The sequence below is a fragment of the Cryptotermes secundus genome, unplaced genomic scaffold (assembly GCF_002891405.2).
Source record: "Cryptotermes secundus unplaced genomic scaffold, Csec_1.0 scaffold579, whole genome shotgun sequence".
In the NCBI taxonomy this organism is placed as follows: domain Eukaryota; kingdom Metazoa; phylum Arthropoda; class Insecta; order Blattodea; family Kalotermitidae; genus Cryptotermes; species Cryptotermes secundus.
Genome location: NW_019719366.1, coordinates 1,283,218 through 1,302,795, shown reverse-complemented (window position 1 = coordinate 1,302,795; position 19,578 = coordinate 1,283,218). Strand labels below are relative to the sequence as shown.

General features: G+C 36.1%; 1 protein-coding gene across 2 annotated transcripts in view; it reads left to right on the top strand.

The window, feature by feature from the left end:
* The window catches only part of LOC111864757 (adenylate cyclase type 2), a 93,625-nt gene that overhangs the window by 36,460 nt on the left and 37,587 nt on the right, over positions 1-19,578 (top strand). For both annotated transcript variants that reach the window (XR_002842850.2, XM_023852264.2), the window contains exons 3-13: positions 2,486-2,620; positions 3,803-4,171; positions 5,791-5,940; positions 6,803-6,912; positions 7,225-7,369; positions 10,962-11,098; positions 13,510-13,665; positions 15,211-15,346; positions 15,686-15,784; positions 17,576-17,727; positions 18,310-18,477. Coding sequence is in view for 1 of the 2 variants with exons in the window: in XM_023852264.2 (XP_023708032.1) it covers positions 2,486-2,620; positions 3,803-4,171; positions 5,791-5,940; positions 6,803-6,912; positions 7,225-7,369; positions 10,962-11,098; positions 13,510-13,665; positions 15,211-15,346; positions 15,686-15,784; positions 17,576-17,727; positions 18,310-18,477 (1,757 nt within the window). In the remaining variant the exon portion in view is untranslated. The remainder of the gene's footprint in view (positions 1-2,485; positions 2,621-3,802; positions 4,172-5,790; positions 5,941-6,802; positions 6,913-7,224; positions 7,370-10,961; positions 11,099-13,509; positions 13,666-15,210; positions 15,347-15,685; positions 15,785-17,575; positions 17,728-18,309; positions 18,478-19,578) is intronic.

The window sequence follows — 19,578 nt, the reverse complement described above, 5'->3', positions numbered from 1 at the left end:
CATTCTTATGCTAGTGTTCCATAAAAGAAACAAATTCCAGAGTTTTCTAACAGCTATAAGAAACCTAAAGGCGTTAATTGAAATATCTACTATACCATAAGGTAGGGAATTGAAAGGATACAAAGTAACATATGTCTTTTTCACGGAGACAAATGCTTAAAAATATATTCCAATGTGCATCTCTAAATCAGAAATAGGCGTAAAAGAAGAACACATATGCTGTACCAGTATTTAACAGCCTGTTCCATATCCAATACAAGAAAAACTGTTAAACAAACAACACACATATCTTAAAAGAAATTCATTCTAACTCAAGAGTAGGTGAAATAATAAAACATTTATTTCTGCCAGTATACTTCACAGAAAAACTATGAAATTATCGAGTTTATAACATTCGTCACAGTGTATCTAGAAACGTGTTCACATGAATACCAGTTTCATAACTCACTGGTCAAGTGGTTAGCACACAAGTCCAGTATTAAAACGGTTTTGGTTTTGATACCAATCATCACCATTATTTTCATAGATGAAAGGATTAAAATGATTCGTTAATGTAAGAATCAACTGAAAGCAGAAACATTATGAACTGTATTAGTCATGAGTCCAGAACCAACCTGTTTAGGAAGTAGACATCTATGAGAATAACAGAGCAGTAAACAACAGAAAATATTAATTTCATATGGTCATGGAAATAACAGTTGCAAGTGAAGCTAATGTGAGTAGGACAGAACTAGGAATGATTCTACTATAAATCATAAAAATTAGGCATAGAATAAAAACGTCCTTGAGAATCAAATAATGTGGACCATAGACTGAGAAGTACTGAACATACACACAGACTAGAACAAACAATTGAAGAGTGTAACGAAAACAGTAACACAAGATTAAAATGTAGAACCTCGGGGTGATAACTGTTTCATCAGTAATGCAAATAATAACATAGTACATGTAATAATATAGGCATTAATAGTCATGATGTAAATAATAACACTCTGTAGCAGCACTTCTCAAGCCAGAATTTCCTGTGGCCACATTTAAAATTTAGAAATACTTTCTGTGGCCACATAGCTTCAAACATATAACATTTAAAGGTGTTTCAGTGGATGTCAACACAACAACTAATAAGTACAACTGATATTAATAGTGTTAATATTCTGTTTTATTATATATATCTATTACAAATTTAGACGTAAAAGATCATCGTGAAGTAGTGTTCATGAATATCCATTGTTACTGAATGGTGGCTATATATATTCATGAGTACTACCTGATGATGATCTTTGAAATCGACACATGTAATGAATATAAAAGGGCTATTCAGAAAATAAATTTTGGTGAGCTGATAGCAAAACAAGCAACGAGAAAAAATATTATTATTTACAAAAAATACATATATACTTAAGCTACTTCTAAAAGTAGTCACCGCCGGAATTGTTACTAGTTGTTGTGTAGGTGACCACCTTAAATACAATATTAACAACAGGATGCAAAAAATAAAGGTTAAACAAATCCAGTAAAAAACACTGTTATTAATTTACAATTACCAAATTGGCTGACATAGCAATGACACTCTAGACTCATATTCCAGAGATACCTGGCTTGAATCTCGGCTGGAATACTGGCTATGCTCACTGAGGTTTCTAGTTGGTTTCTTAAGTCACTTTAGGCAGTGCCGTGACAGTGCCTTCAATAGGCCATGATCACTTCCATCCAAATTATTTACAGATCATCCTACCATTCGACACTGTATAATGTGAGATATTACCTTCTGCATTGAAACTAATTCTGTCAGAAAATTTATATGTAATGTAGAAATAATTGATTGTATCAGGTAATTAAGTATAGTTAAAAGTTTCAACAGATTTAAGAAAAGAAATCACTGAAGTTACCAGATGTAGAGAGATAAGATTTTCAGTTTACAAAGACAACTTTGATAGTAAAAGTGAATGACTGTGGGTTTTTTTATTGCTAGTGGGTTGGGACTAAGTCCCTTGTACTGCAGCCACTTCTGGCCTATTGTACCCGCTCCAGATGGTAGTTGAGGGTGATTGTGGAGCAATTGGTGGAATGAAGATTGGCAGAGGAAACCGAAGAACTCGGAGAAAACCTGCCCCAGCGCCACTTTGTCCACCACAAATCCCACTTGACCAGACCCGGGACCGAACCTGGGCCGCCACGGTGGGAGGCCAGTGACTAACCGCTTGAGCTATAGCGTGGTCTCGACTGTGGCTTGAGATCTCTTACAAACTGTGGGCTCAGCCCAGCAATTAGAGCCATAAAATATAGGCTCCTGACATTAAGTCAGGAACAATCTTGTATAATACAACAAACATGTAGGTTGGAATATGCAAATTTTTCAAATTATTTTTTTTGGGGAAATATATGTACTTAAATTGGAAGCATATTTTTCTGTTTTTTTTTAATATCATTTATGAAAAATCCATAAAGAATTTGCTTGTGACTGTAAGAGTTTATTGTTTTGCAGAAACAATTCCGGTTGAAGAATCTAGAAGAACTGTATCTCAGATACCTGCAACGTCTATACCTTGGTTATTTCTCAGTTTTTGTGGTGTTGCAGTCATTACTAAACCTGAGTCATGCAGTTGTCTTATGGATTATAGTGAGTATGTTGCATGAATCTAGCAAGATGGGAACTTGACGGTGAAAGAAGATTTTGATTTAAAATGTAAAACTTTTCCTTAAGTTTGGAGTATGTAATACAGGATTTCTTTCTAAATCAACCACTGACATAAATAAACCATGCTATTATGCGCCTATAGGATCTAAGAAACATATTTTTTACCTTCTCAAATATATCCTTTCAGTACTAATATGAGAATCAGAGATTGCTTTCAGTGGAACGGAACCTCCTGACAATTCTGAAACTGAAGGAACAGGGCTTTAATTTTGGTTGTCATTATTTGAGTATGATGACCTATACTGAATCTTCAAATGTTTTCATCTAGTTTTTAAGTCTTATTGTAGTCAAATTTTATTATGTTTAGTGTCTGTGTTGCCTATGTTTTATATTATGTTATTTTGACTTCTTCCAGTGATTGGTTGGAACATTTGTTTTGATTTTTGACACATTCTATATCCGGTAGTGTGTGAACTTGTTTCTCACCCTGTAATTGGATCTACTTGAATATAAGAATAAATTGAATTAAAGTCCATAGGTCACACTGCCCTGCAAGTACTCATTCTGCCACCTGCATAACCCTCAGCACCTTCAGAATTACTTTAACCACTAAATTGTGGTGTTTATTGGTGGGAGAATGCAATCTACACATTTGTCTAATCTGAGCCTTGGCTTCATAACTAGTAATAGAAGCATGACATACCATTTGAAACTTTACCTTTTAATAAGTCATAATGAAATCTGGTACAATTATTCTGTATTCTTCTGTTAGACATGGAATTACCACCCCTCTAAGAGATTTATTAAATATCCAAATGAATCTTGGATATACAAGTTACAAGTTCTTGAATTGGCTGATGATCACACACAACAGATTCTGGAATTAGCTTTCTTGAAAGTTTAGACTCTGTTACAGTGAATCATAGCAGGGTTTGGCATTCAAATTTGTCCTTGTTTACTGGCAATCTTGACTGCAATTTTAGTGGATATCTTTAGACTGGCCAAAATAATGTTTTGCCAACTATTTACTTCCTTGCCAAACACGATTATCTGCTTATCTCACTTGAAGCTATATACCTCTGCAGCTTCATTACTTAACCTAAGAATCAACCACTAAATGAACCTTAAAACAAGAGCATCTAAAATATGTTTCTCTCTTTACAGGAGGCCCCTTTGCCTGATGCAGCATTGTATTGCATGGTGATGGTGCTGTGCTGGCCTCTAGTGCTGATTGTGTTCAAGGAAAGATTAGTGAACACTTTTCCATGTGTTTCACTTCTGGTTTCATGTTTTGTTGTAGTCTTACTCATCATTGTTGATCTGGGAATACCCCTGTATCATACCAGTAATCATACTGAAGCTGAAAGTGTTCTACGTCCAGCTTATACCACACACACACTTCTTGTGTGTTATGTATTCTTACCCCTCACAGAAAATATACAGGCATTCATCCTGGGACTTGTTGTCACACTCTGCCACCTTACAGCTCTTGGCACAGTAACATATTACAAGAAACAAGAAATCTATGAAAGCGTGAGTGTACTATAACACAAAAGTAACTGCTACCTAATTCCTTGAAGTCTATTTAGTTTAACATATAATACTCCACTAGATGTAATCCATTTTATTTATACTTTAAAACTGTTGGATTCAGTATAGCTCAGTCAAACATAAGACATGAAGTAGTTAATCATAGGTGACTGATGTAATTAAATGATTTATCTGGTTACCAAATGTTTAACATTAAGTTGGCCTTATGATCTTAAAACAAATCCTGGATCCAGTTGTTTGATTGTCTGTAGATCATATCAATTACTTCAGGCAACATAATTTAAAACCAGAGTAGTTTCATCTTTCTCTGTACTATGGAAGTGGTGATCAAACAATTATCAATCTATGTCCATATCTGTTGATTACAGTATAAGCTGTCTGATTGAACTTCTGAAATTTTGCATTCAATACTATAGGTATTTTTACTCCCACATCTAAATCAATGGTTCAGTAGACTATGAAACTGTACAGTGTAAGAGGATTATTATTGTTGTTGTTGTTGTAATGTTGCTGTTGTAACGTTGCTGTTGTTTATAGTTACAAACTAAGAACAGGAGGGGAAAACTGAGAAATTCAAATATTTATATGTAGTTCCATATTAAAAATTCTCCATGGGAAACTTTCTGCTGTAAGTAAATGAAAGAAAGTATTTTTTTGTCTTAACAGGAAAGTACTTATAATTGTTTAATGAACAAGGCTGTAGATGCCAAGAACTGGAGTTTTAAAGATACCAGCAACAGACTTGTAAATAATAACTACTAAAACTGATGGACAGGATAAAATTGCTACAGTGATACAGATAGAGATCTGTCAGTGCTATACTGATCACTTGCTTCAAGAGAGTTAGAATCTGAAATATCTCTTTGAATATTATGTGATCACTTGCTTGAAGAGAGTTAGAATCTGAAATATCTCTTTGATTATTATGTGATCACTTACTTGAAGAGAGTTAGAACCTGAAATATCTCTTTGATTATTATGTGTCTGATGTACTTATTTTGAAAAATGATAATGCATTGTGTTTGTTTCTAGGGGGAAATACAAGTTGAAAATTTGGACCTAAGGTCCAAAATACTGCCGACATAGGGTTTTGATTGATTATTGAATTTAATGAATGCCTATGACTTGTAACTACAAATAACCATAATACTCTCATTAAACTACACACTCTAAAAATCACTGTAGCTTACAACAAGTCTTCTCAGTTTGTTCTGTTTTCATCTGTCATTGCTTGGTGGTGGCCTCCAATAGTGGAGATTCTTCCACTTCCATGCTCATGGCCAACCACCAACAGGAATTCCTGACTCATGACTAGCTGCAAACTGCTGGCTTCCAACTCATAACTGTTTATCTTGTCCCATTGATCCTCGTTATATAGCCATTGCATGGAATATATAGAAAACACCGCTTCCTGCATTTTTTCTATTGTGTGTATATCTGTTGCCATGGGAGCATATTTATTGAGCCATTGCCTAGCAATGTCCACCTCTTCTGGTTCCAATACTCTGCCTTTCAAGCGTCATGTCAAGATACTATATCCAAAATTTCATAATAATCAATTGTTGACAATATTGAAATTAATAATACTTTTTCTCTTGCAGTTGGCTTCTGATACCGTGTACCTCCTTTGTGTTAATGGACTGGGGCTGTACTTTCGCTTAATGAGTGAAGTGGCAATTCGTCGGACATTCTTGGATCGACGAGCCTGTCTTGAATCCAATTCAAAAGTGGAATATGAAAAGCAGCAGGAGGTGAGTTCTATTACAAGTAAAATATTTACCTTAAGTATATTGCTAATGTCTTAGCATAAGTGTATGATTTTGGTATAAAATTTTAACATTAATTTTAATAACTGTTCCCTGCAATTAATGTTCACATTATAAAGTTCTGTCATAAAAATCCAGGTAAAGTACTGAAATGTCCTCTGTCTAAAGACAACCACATGTTGAAATCTAGGAATTCAAGATATTACATCACCTGAAACAAAAAGTAGGAAAGTCACAGAACAGAAGAAACTTAGGCAATATTCTAGACTGATTAGGATTTAACTCAAGTAATTTTGAAAAATGATTAGGTTGTTGAAGTGGAATTATCTTGAAACAAAAGTCATCTGTAAATGCACTTCAGATAAGTCATATTCTCAAATTCTCCATCATCATAATCACTTGGGGCAGGCTACAATAGGCCATTCAGTGGCTGACGTGCTGAGTGGATCCAGCTGGACTCCACCTCCAACTATGCCAATTAAAAAAAATACTATCTAACTGGTTTTGATAGATAGTGTTATATTTTAATTATAGGTTAACCATGTCAGGAGTGATTATTTATTGTTGACAAATTCTAGTCCTTTAGGCATTTGGGCAAATGGATTTCAAGAATGATGTATTTAATAATGTGACTTGTTCAGGTGTTACTGTTGTAGCAATTATGAATGCCAGATAAACTGAATGAATAAAAACGAGCAGAATTGTGGTTACAGACATGCTCCCTAAGTTTGTAACTGATGTGCTCTGTTCTCCAGAGTCCTTCATTTTATCTTTGCATCTGTTTGTGATTTGGAAGTACTATTTGTATACCATTAACATTAAATCATTATTTTTCTTGGCTTTGCAGGAGAATCTTATGTTAAGTATAATCCCACGTCATATTATTGATGATGTTCGTAGAGACATACAAAGTCTTATACAGCATATCAACACACCCCTGAGAAGAAAACCTTTCAGGTAAGATTTACCTTTATACATTTTTGGACATTATTATATGGGATATTTTATAATGTGTTTATATATATTTTACCTTAATGGAACTAAATATCTTTTATTTACATTAAGGTCTTTGTTATAGAAACTGTATAAATTATAAATTTTATTGCATTTGATATAATTTTTGGGAGGGTTTACTTCATAGGTATGTTAAAGGCTTTGTTTCTGACTTAATTTTATTGAAACAAATTATGATCTATATTTTTAATGAAATTACTTCATGAATTCATTACAAACAGGATAATAACTTTTATCTTCTTGTCTCTCCAACAGTGACATGTATGTGACAGCACATGAAAATGTTAGCATCCTGTATGCTGATGTGGTGAAATATGCACAGCTCACAGTTTCTTTACCAGTCAGCAAACTGGTTGAAATTCTAAATGAACTCTTTGGCAGGTTTGATGAAGCTTCAGAGGTAATTTATCATTACTAGAAGTAGAGACAGCAACTGGATTAAAACAAACTTGAATAAGAAGGAAATATACAAAATATTGGTACCAAGAATGAAAACTATTTTTGTAGGGCATCATGTTATGTTAAAAAATGACACAGAACTCTAAGGCAGAATATAAAGATATCACTAAATTGCTGAAACATAGAAGCATAAGAAAATATTCTGGCTGTCCTTGAAAATAATTCTGGCAGTGCTTTTGACCTAACATTTTTCCCTTTGTTGCAGTGTGTTTACCTTCATCATCTTATAGTAATAGTTAAAAGCTTTGGGAAAGGAAATTTTGTTGTCAGCCACTCTCCTTTCTGTGAAATATTATAATATTTCCACTTTAAATGAACTTGTTATTAAACCACAATCGTCAGTCTTTAGCCTGTTATTAAAGTACCTTCATCTGTTTATCAGCAAACATAAACAAGTAATCAGCATGGTGGTTACAATTGTCAGCCAGCTTTATTTAGGTTTGTTGGATAGTAGTAGGGATGATAGGCCTATCTGTGGTTCTACACATTACTAAGCTGTAGATTAAAGAAGTCCCCTAAACAGTTTTGTGCGCATAACGCGATTTCAATGTTATGAGCACTGAAGATGAGAATCACTATTTCATATATTTGTGTGGTTAGTCCTGTCTCTGTAGGACAATTACGTATAACACTTCAAATATACAAAAATAGGGCTTGTTGCACATTCTGCTGTCATTCTTACGGGAAGTATGCACCATGCAATGAAACCATTACAGAAGATTTCCATTATGGAAAATATCCCTGTCTCTTAAAACAGGTCTCCTACAGTCCCAGTTCTCTGGGACAATTCTGACCTTATCAGACTGCTGAATAAACAAATGCATTTCATGTATTCTTGCCTTTTGAGTCTGCAAATTAACCTGGGGACCTTGGATGACTGCACAATAATTATGTACTTCTTAGACACACATGATTGTATAAAGTTTGCTGTTAATTTTCAATATTGAAATGTTTTGTATGGGTATGAACCTTGGTCCCTCACAATGAGGAAAATGTGTGGATTAAGGGTGATCGAAATAGATACATTCTGCTTTTCTGTTGGTTCTGAGCAAATTTATTCTCAAATATTATTATTGATTAAATGCTTAGCTCAAGAATAAGTGGCCTCCATAGTCTAGAGGTAACGTTCCCACCTCATGACTCGTGGTACGCGGGTTCAAACCCGGCGGAGGTCGTGGAATTTTTAAGGGCGGAAAAATTCAGGGAACAAGTCCTCCGGGAGGGACTTTAAGCCGTAGGTCCCGTGTTGTAGCTTTACGGCACGTAAAAGAACCTCATATCTCCAAAGGAGGTCACTGGGCCAAATTCAACGCCATTTCCCGCCCAACAGTAGTCTCTAACGCCTCTGATAGATGGGGGAAGCATTATAGATACCGCCAAGCCAGTAGAGGCCGAACTCGCTGGCTCGGTCGGGACTGATGGTACGCACCAATATCGGTAGGGTATAGAGACTGGTAGAATATCATAGAGGGAAGCACAATGGACCAATGCTGGTCTAAGTGCAAGGGGAAACCCACCCTCTCCAATAACTAAGTAACTACCTCAAGAATACAGAATTTTTTGCAACTTAAAATGTTGATGCATTTTGTCATGCTGTAGTTCAGTCAGTCATTCGGTTGCTGGTTTGTAACTGCAGGAGCTAGGGTTCAATCAGAGGTCAGTTCATGTGTGATTTATAGTGTACAAAGCAGCACTGGAACAGCTTTTTTTCTGAGTACTTCAGCTTCCCTGTCAATTTTCACTGTACCAAATGCTTCATTTCTCTCATTTGCCATTCTGGGTGGGTACAAGGGGCCACATATGGCTTTGTGGGAACATCCCACATTATCACGCATTTTCTGCAACGCACACTCTTCACATCACTTTTCACCATCACGCGCGCTAACCAATCAAATTGCTCCAAACGTTCGCATTTATACTGCGCTCAGCAGCCTCCATAGTCTAGAGGTAACGTTCCCACCTCATGACTCGTAGTACGCGGGTTCAAATACCTGGCGGAGGTCGTCGAATTTTTAAGGGCGGAAAAATTCAGGGAACAAGTCCTCCGGGAGGGACTTTAAGCCGTGGGTCCCGTGTTGTAGCTGTACAGCACGTAAAAGAACCTCATATCTCCAAAGGAGGTCACTGAGCCAAATTAACGGACGTTTCCCGCCCAACAGCAGTCTCTAATACCTCTGGTAGATGGGGGAAGCATTATAGATACCTCTCAGCTAGTAGAGCCGGTCTCGCTGGCTGGGCGGGACTGATGGTAAGCACCAGTACCGGTAGGATATAGAGACTGGTAGAAATCATAGAGGGAAGCACAATGGACCAATACAGGTCTCAGTGCGTGGGGAAACCCACCCTCTCCAATAACTAACTAACTAACTAACTACACTGCGCTCGCTGCTAGCCCCGGATCTACATCATCAAGCGCGCTAGCCAATCAGCGCCCTGCAAATTCTTCCTCCTCAATTTCAAGTTTCGCTCCGCCCACCGAGCAGTATATAAAAAGGAGCAGCCTCGAACTGGCAGCATCAGTCTGACTTCAGTCTACGATCAAGCCACACTCAAGCAACATCAGCCAGAAGGCTTTGTCACCAGCGCTCGGTCTCCGGAGGCATTGGCAGGCTGCACCAGGCACGGCTGCCTCGGCTCTCACACCCGACTCACTGGTGCACCTCGCCTGGACTCGCCGGTTGTCGTGTCCCTGTCAGACTCACTGGGCATCTGGTGTAGCCACTGCCTCATCACTCCTACGACCGCGCTGCGCGACCTCGCAACTTCAACTTACCTGCCGCACGGTGATCAAGCAACCTCCAGCAACGGCCGCGCTGTGGCCAGTCAAATCACCGCAACTAACCTCTCTCTCCCTACCGGCGCGCACCGTGCTACCTCACCAATCAAACATCTCAGCAACCACGGTCCTTTTCAGGACCAACAAACTGTTCCGAAGAAGTGGGTTGTCATCGGAGTAATGATGAACAACAAAGGCAAAACCCCACAGCTTAATTACCGCAGCACTTGGTTTCACCCCACCCTAAGATTAAAAAAGAAAACTTTGATACATCATTAAATAAAATGTTACAAACTTCTCATGTTGGAATCTTCTCTTGAATACATTGTTTTGATAATTAAAGTTACAAAACTGATTCAAATGTGTGTGACAGACCTTCATCAGACATTTCCTGTAACTTCTCTTGAAAGTATTCACCCACTCCTCTGGATCATGTGCTTTATAATAAATATACTCATATGGTCTCTTATTCTCTGTCCTCTGAAACAGTGATTTTATGTCAGAATGAATCATAAGTTATACTGATATGCATGCCAACACAAAATGAGGTCATTAGCATATTGTCATAGCAGTCTGATGTAAAGTGTTGACACATAAAACTGACCTTTGCATATCTAATTGATGTGTATGGCTGGTATCTTGTACTTCATAATTTTAAATCCATAAGGATTTTATTTATATTTGGTGGAGGAGTGGTGACATAGTTAAATTCAAGAGCACAATTCACAGTAGAACTGCATTTTCCTTTTCTTTACAGGAACATGGAGTTCTGAGAATAAAATTTCTTGGAGATTGCTATTACTGCGTTTCAGGTGTTCCTGATAACAATCCTAACCATGCAAAGAACTGCGTGGACCTGGGACTTGATATGATTGCAATCATTAAGGAAGTCAGGTAAGACAAACTAAACCAGTTCTCAATATTTCTGACCTTTGCCTATTTTCTTTATCTTTCCATAATTATTTTTCAATTTTCTCTCTCTCTCTTTTTTACCTTTGTTACAAGTTACATTACATTTTATGTTACAAACTTAATATACCGCTATGTATTTTTATATTTGAAAGTTGATATGCATAAGTCCTGTACATTTGGGTAGCTCAGTAGTGTGAAAAATTTGTGACATTGCAGAAAGTGTATAAATAGGTCAAAAGGTTTGACAACAACTGAACAAGTGTAGTTTGTGAAAAGCACCCAAGAGACCTAGAATTTCAAACACTATTAATAGTGTCATGCAAGTGGGAGCAGTATTTGACAAAAATAGGAGAGTTAGAATTACAGAAATTGCAGACAGATGATTTGGGACTGTGATTTTTCATAGTTGTCACTGCAAAATGAGTTCTAGAGTTTCTGATGTAGACCATTAATGAAACAGCTTGGAGGTTACAAGATATAAAAATGAAGACGATGCTGTTCAAAATGGTGCAATCACTAAAGAAGAAATATGAAAGCATTATTATGGACTTGAAATAAAAATATCAATGCTGAGTGGAATTCTTATGTGGGTTATTCTATTATGCCTTCAGTATCTGGATTATATAGCATCAAATTATGGAATGATTGATGAATAATGAACTGGAAAGGATTTGGAAAGAAGCACTTTGGCCTAAGTGTGGTACCATCCAGAGAATTGAAATGGTGACCTCCCAAATATGTCAGAAGTATTGGTGTTTAATGTTGTTAAGCTAATATCAAGGAATAAAATTCAAGCCAAACATTCTGATGAATGAGTCACATTCAAAAGATTTAAATTGGTATGAAAATAAGTTTTTTATATATATTTGGGCAGGAATTATTGTTGTTTCAGTGATTCAGAATGACAGGAAAAGTTCAAAACAATTCAAATTTTAAAATAGTGCATCTCTGAACTTATTTGACACGGGAAGCTGAACTTTCATATGCCACCTGTATTTACCAATTTTCAAAAATATTTTCACTCATGGTGTGGGGTGAAACCGTCTGCTTGTTGCCTTGGCCAACTCCAAATTGATAGATAGATAGATAGATAGATAGATGATGATGATAAGGATGACAACGACGATGACGATGATAACTGTAGAGTAGTTGGTGGAATGAGAATTGGCAAGGAAAACCTGCCCCAGTGCCACTTCATCCACTAAAAATCCCAAATGACCTGATCTGGGATCAAGCTCATGTCATTATGGTGGGAAAATGGCAACTAACTACCTGCACTATAGCATAGCCTATTTACATGATATAATGACTTTAGCAAAGTCACTGAAATCCATGATAGTTGCATCAACATCTGTGCTGAATTGTGATGGAATGACATGAAGAATACAGAACTGAGTTGGTCAATATAATGAAACATAATATAACTGTGTAAGATTTGAGGCTTTCACGGCGGTGACTATGAAGAAAGCAGTCTTTTGGGATTTGGCACCGTGTATAAGTGGTGTTAACCGACGTTTCGGAGGAACGTATCGCCTCCATCTTCATGGTAGAAGAAAATATAAGAATTATGCAAGCGAAGAGACCGTGAGAACCGGTAATTTCGCTTGCAGAATTCTTATATTTTCTTCTACCATGAAGATGGAGGCGATACGTTCCTCCGAAACGTCGGTTAACACCACTTATACACGGTGCCAAATCCCAAAAGACTGCTTTCTTCATAATATAACTGTTTTCATGCATTTTTTACAAGTTCTGGCACTTATGTGTTCAAATATGCACTGAATATTTTCAAGTTATGCTGTTCGCATCTAACAGCCAGCCTTTGGCCATGATTTCTGATTGTGCTAAACCTATCCACTGCTTTATTATAAACCTTTTCACTATTATTCCACTCTTCATTTTACATAAGGGTAATTTTAACTTTCTTTTATTTTATGAGTTCTTATTTACTTTATACATTCCATTTTAATTTTAATAATACTCTATACCTGTCAAATATTCTTTCATCTGTATAGTCGCTCTCTTTAATTCACCTCTTCAATCTGTTCAATTCTTCCCCAGCCAACATTACTACCCCATCTTTTTCTCTAGCATTGTGCAAATTATGGAGAATCCATACATTTTTAATTTTTTCTCTTTTTCTTCTTTCTGCTGAAATACACCCTTAGGTCTTCTCACTTCCTGTATAATGTCTTGATATTTGTACCCAGTCTTTCTGATTCATATAGTCTATTATTCTGACTGATCTGTCTATAGTGTTCAGTATCCAGTATTAATTTTTTCCATATAATAAGAAGTCAGTTATAAGGGATAGAGCTGTTATGGACAGATGACATTTCTTAGGATGTGTGATGCTTCTAGGCAGTCTTAATCCCCTTCATTTGTATTTTCAGAGAAGAAAGGAAACTTAAAGAGACTCTTGACATGCGTATTGGTATTCATTCTGGCAAGATCCTGAGTGGTCTTCTCGGTATGTGCAAATGGCAATATGATGTTTGGTCTCGTGATGTAATTATTGCCAACAGTATGGAACAAGCTGGTAAACCTGGGTAAGTTACCCTTCACTTCTATCCAGGTATTTCTTGCTGGGTTACAGTACAGTATGAATTTGCAAACACAGTTGGTCCCTTTGCTTTGCAGCCTCCTACTAGCACCACTGACTTGTGAATCTTATTGGACCACAATATTTGGTCTCAGTGAGGTTCAGGCTCAATTAATATGGTACCAGTGCCATGTTTGTCAGGCAGATCTGCTACCAGCACTTGTCATAGAAGACAAAGATTCACATAACCCATAAAAGTCTTTTTGCATATTCTAGTGTTTTAGATACAAATTATGCTGCGAAAGTAATATCTCATTCTTAGTGTGATAAATCAGTGTAGATTAAAATCTTAAAATTATTTATGATATACAGACTTATTAGAAATATTTGGTACATAATTTTCTTCATCTTATTCTTAAAACATATTCTCTACATTCACAGAAATATAAATGATCCTACACACTTTGACACAATTTCAAAATTTTCAACTGACTATCCTCAACTTCGTAGATATCGGTTTTTGTTTGTTGTTGTATAATTGAGGATAATAATATAAATTCTCTGTACATTTCTTGAAACCAGTTAATAAACTCACACACTCCATGGAGCAAAATCATTAGTAACAAGGTTGGTAGTCACTCATATGTCAAAGATCCACGTTTCTCTTACTTCTAATTTCTCTACCATTTTCTCAGCAACCCATCAATGGAATCTATCCTAAGCCAGTTAAATCAAGCCCAAACCTTATATATTTAAGATCCATTTTAGGATTCACTGATCAAGTAACTGCGATGTAAAGGCTCAACCATTGCCATAAATCTACAGAGAATCATTATACTAACTTGATATTAAAGCAGATATTCCCTTTCTCATTGTATTCACATTTCAATTTTCAATGTAAAAATTCTACACTACTGGTTACCATAACTTCATCCCCAGTATTGGTTGCATTGTGGTACAGTGCTGTCTTATCTTAAATCTTCTGGCATATTAATTTTTTTTTCCTTTTAGTTACTGAAATTTTTTGCTTTAATTTTGCAACACAAAATAGTAGCCAGTATCACAGTAAAATCCTCCAGAGGTTTACATGTCAGTTATCCTGAAATGGCTTTGTGTATCTGTTTATCACCTCATGCCACTTCTTCATATCCAGAATTTTAAATGTACATTTCGAAAGAAACATTATTCGCATGGCAGCAGAAAGTTAAATGTAATCAACTTCCTTGCAGTGCTCAGTTGTGTTATTTCTAATGGTAAGATGTAATTGAAAATAATACCACGTTTTTAAATCATATATTCTTCTCTTTTCTTCTTTAAAGAAACCTCCTCTAGTATAATAATTTGCAATAAAAGATACAAGTACAATACAATAAAACTGTGATATGTGATATGGTTATATTTCACTGAACAAATTTGTGTAATAATCTGCAGCAAGTTAAGTTCCTTGTATCTGAGAAGTTCTGTTCACAAAGAACGTTGACAAGATGTTCAGAAATGACAGCTTTGGAGATTGCTTCTGAGACAAAACAGTTAATTTTTTTTATTTTTTCAGAAGGGTTCATGTAACCAAAGAAACGCTAAATCTCCTAGGCAATAAATACAGGTACATTCCTGGTAATGGAAGGACACGTAATGAAGTACTAGACAAATACAACATAGAGACTTTCTTCATTGTTCCTGCTGATAAGGTGAGACATCCCTTTCAGGTAGATTCATGCAGAGTTAAAATGTGAGATCTGATGATATTCCTCTTCCTTTTATATCGTTTTTTCAATCTGGAGAATTCTAGTTTTATCAGTAGGTCTGTCCTCTTCAATGCAGTGTAACATATGTGTGTCAGAGATATATAAAAATCTGATTGTTTGGTTCTATTGTTTCTTCTCACTGTTGCTGCATAATCATTAAGCTACCTTATAATGACATTTGAACTAACTGTAAAGCAGTTTTTTTATTATATATTAGAAAAGTGTTATGCATGAACAATATCTCCATATTTTTGAATCTCAAAACCATCAACCATGTTGCAGCACAGTGAGGAACGTGTAACAGAAGAGCGATCATTATACAGTCGGCGATACAGTGCAGGGGGACAGCGCAGACTCACAAGCAATAGGGGCCCCTCACAGGTTAGAAGAAAACTGCTGCCCAAGTGCTGTTAGTCATAGTAACATATATAGGTGACAAGACATCGATTCAGTTTTTTCTTTTGTAAGAGAAGAGGAAGAATATATAGGGGAACAAAGGTGTTATGATACACATTTGAAGAAAGCAGTCTTCTGGGATTTTGCACCGTGTATATGTGGTGTTAACCGACGTTTCGGAGGAACGTATCGCCTCCATCTTCAGGGTAGAAGAAAAAATATATAAGAAATCTGCAAGCAAAGAGACCGTGAGAACCGGTAAAAGCAGGTTAACACCACATATACACGGTGCAAAATCCCAGAAGACTGCTTTCTTCATAGTCACCGCCATGAAAGCCTCAAATCTTACATGATACACATTTGTTTGACATTTTCAAGTCTTTACATATTATTTAAGCGTTACTTCATTGTATTTTCATTATTTTCCACAACCATACCAGTTATAAATGTGATATAGCAGTAAATGAGATTTGGCAGGATGATTAAGAAGAATGAATTACCTTCTCTCTTTTAATTTAAAATATTTATATTAACATGGATATTTTTCTCTGACTCCTGATGCCTGTCTAGATAGTTTATACTAAGAACAATTAACTGAATGTTGAATTTACAAAGGGGTAAGCCTGACTAGCAGAAATAATGGCACCAAAAGATGGAGGTAACATGTGCATATGATCTCAAAACATGAAAAATATGATTGCCTTCAGAAAGGGCAATAAATCTTATTTATGATAGAGGATTATCTACCATTGAAATTTCAAGTGTAGGATTCTCATGTTTTTAAATGGAAAAATATGCTTCCATCTGAAGTTTAATTCTATGAATCTTGCTCAGGAATTTAAATATTTGTTACGCAAATAATATGAGCTCATTGTGAATTACTTAGGGGAATAAACTTGAATGTACTGGAGTTGGAACTGGGTTAAATTGCAGTGGGCTAAACCATTATTATTATTATTATTATTAGAGGGGGTGGGTTTCCCCATGCACTTAGACCAGTTATTGGTCCATTTTCCATCCCCTTTAATTTCTACTGTCGCCATACCCAACCTATACTGGTGCGTGCTATCAGCCCTGTTCAACCAACGAGGTCGGCCGTTGGTACCTGATATTTCCCCCCATCTACCAGAGGCACTGGAAACTACTTGGGCGGGAAATTGTTCCCTAATTTTGCACAGAGGTCTCCTAGAGACATGAGGATCTTTTATGTGCCGTAAATCTACGACACGGGACCCACGGCTGAAAGTCCCTCCCGGAGGACTTGTTCCCTGAAATTTTCCACCCTTAAAAATTCCATGACCTCTGCCGAGTTTGAACCCGTGTACCTTGAGTCATGAGGTGGGAACGTTACCCCTAGACTATGGAGGCCGCTGGGCTAAACCATACTAATTTGGTAATGGGAAGAAAACATCATTGAAGTTTACATACTTGTTGAAGTCAACTGTCATAAAATAGAATAGGAGAATTACATAAGTGGCAGATTAGATAATATGTTTACTCCCTAAGAATATAACACTAAAGTAGTTAAGTCAATATGAAATTTCAGCGTCGGGATTTTATTTTTCATGAAGTCTTCAGTTTTGCGAGAACCTCTAAATATGTTATTATATCTCAGAGAAACAAGGCTGGACCTCTTAAACGAACGAGCGTGGAAATAAAGAAGTTAATGAAAATTAGTATTCTGCTTAAGGAGCATAATTATTACAGTTCATGTATATGGAACACAAGAAAGATAACGGATGTGAGATACTGCAAATATAATGAAAATTGATACAGGCACGACGAAGTGGAAATGACAGTTTGGCAGTTGGTTCCCGCCGCCGCATTGCTTTCATGGATGACAATTTATACAAATATCAACAAACGCTGAAGAAAGCAGATGAGCAGATGGCTGAGGCAATTAAAAATATGCATGTTGGAGTATATGAGTAAGTAATAACAAAAGAACAGCTTACACTATTTGCTTTATGGGGGAAAATAGCATGTACAATCATTTTGTACTAAATAACACTGGCTTCTGATGTTAAATCACAATGAAATGAAATTTATGTGTAAGCAATTTTATATCTAAAATGTTTTGTTTGTATGACACAACTAGTGGTTTTAAACCATTATTGTTTACAGAAAAATTGCTGTTTTATATTAGAAAATATAGTATGTATAAATCAATATTCTAAGACATAATTTTGTTACTTTTGTTCTCACTTATCTCCCTCACTCCTTCTTTCTACACCATCATCTTCCTTCTTCCCTCTCAGAACACTATAGACCTCATCAGTTACAGAGGTTTTTGTAGAACAGCCACAGCTAGCTGGGAAAAATTAACCCGCCATTATGTAAAATAACGATTAAAGTCTGATCAGGTTAAGCAGTTTAAGACATGTTCACTAGATGCTTCTACAAAGTAAAGACTCCCATCTGTGTAATTCTGTGGTAAGGTTCCTGCTTTTTCTTCAGAAATTTGCACTTACCTGGTACTTCACTGAAATTCTGTTTTTTTTTTTTTTCAGTCGGTGGTGTTTGAGAGAGAATATCAATCCAGTATGTCTTACTTTTGAAAATATCCAGTGGGAACTGCCGTTTCTCAAGCAACCAGATCCACTCTTCAAATTCTATGTTGGATGTGCGCTTTTAGTTCTTCTTGGGATGCTGATAATTCAGTGCCTAGGTCTGCAAAGGTATAGTTTACAAGAATTAATGGAAAACATTTATTTTATTTGGATAATATGTAGTTATCTGTTGTGGGTGCTGAATGTGGGGGAGAAAGTATCTACAAGAGGGTCTTCAGATGTAAATTTCATGGCATTATTGTGATTTATGAATGAATAGATTTTCTCTTTTATGTCTGATTTTTTTTATTGCTAGTGGGATGGGACTTAGCCCCTTGTAGGCCGCTCCATAGCTCAAGAGGTTAGTTGCTGGCTTCCCACCGCAGCGGCCCGGGTTCGATCCCGGGTCTGGTTAAGAGGGATTTATGGTCAACAAAGTGGCGCAGGGGTGATGGTATCTCTGAGATTTATCACACAATTTTAACATAGATAGAATCTGTATTTAAGTAGTAACTTATCCAAAAAAATAAAACAAAAACAAAACAATAATAACAACAACAACAACATTGTATGACTATAAGTTTTTGCAATAGGAAAGTAGGCTTTATGAATACTACTCAGAACTCTATGTTATCTAGACATATGTACCCACATTATGCAGAAACCTGTCTCATATAGATAACATATACCGGTGCTTTTAGATACAATTACAAAGAGCTTTCACTATATTAGGAACAAGAAGTCATAATTACAGTACATCCTAATTTACTGAAATTCTTTTTTCAGTCTTGNTTAATTACTGGAAATGACATGTTATCATTAAATGAAAAAATTCAAAATGTAAAGAATCAATTAGAAAAATGGTTTTATGAAAATCATTTAATAATAAACACTGAAAAGTCTAAGGTAATTTTTTTTCGGGGAAGTAGATCTACTCCAATTATTAGATCCATTTTTTCTTTAAATAATAAGGAGGTAGTTTGTTCATCAGATGTAAAATTTCTGGGTATTAGTATTACTGAGGATTTAAGTTGGGCAACCCACACACAATATGTTTGTAAAAAACTTAGCAAGACTCTTTATTTGATTAAATCTTTACGGGACTCTGTGAGCCAATCTGTATTAAGAAATGTGTATCTTGCAAAGTTTGAGTCCGTGTTGAAATACGGTATTATTTTTTGGGGTGGGGTGAAAAAGGACTCTGAAACTCTATTTAAACTACAGAAAAAA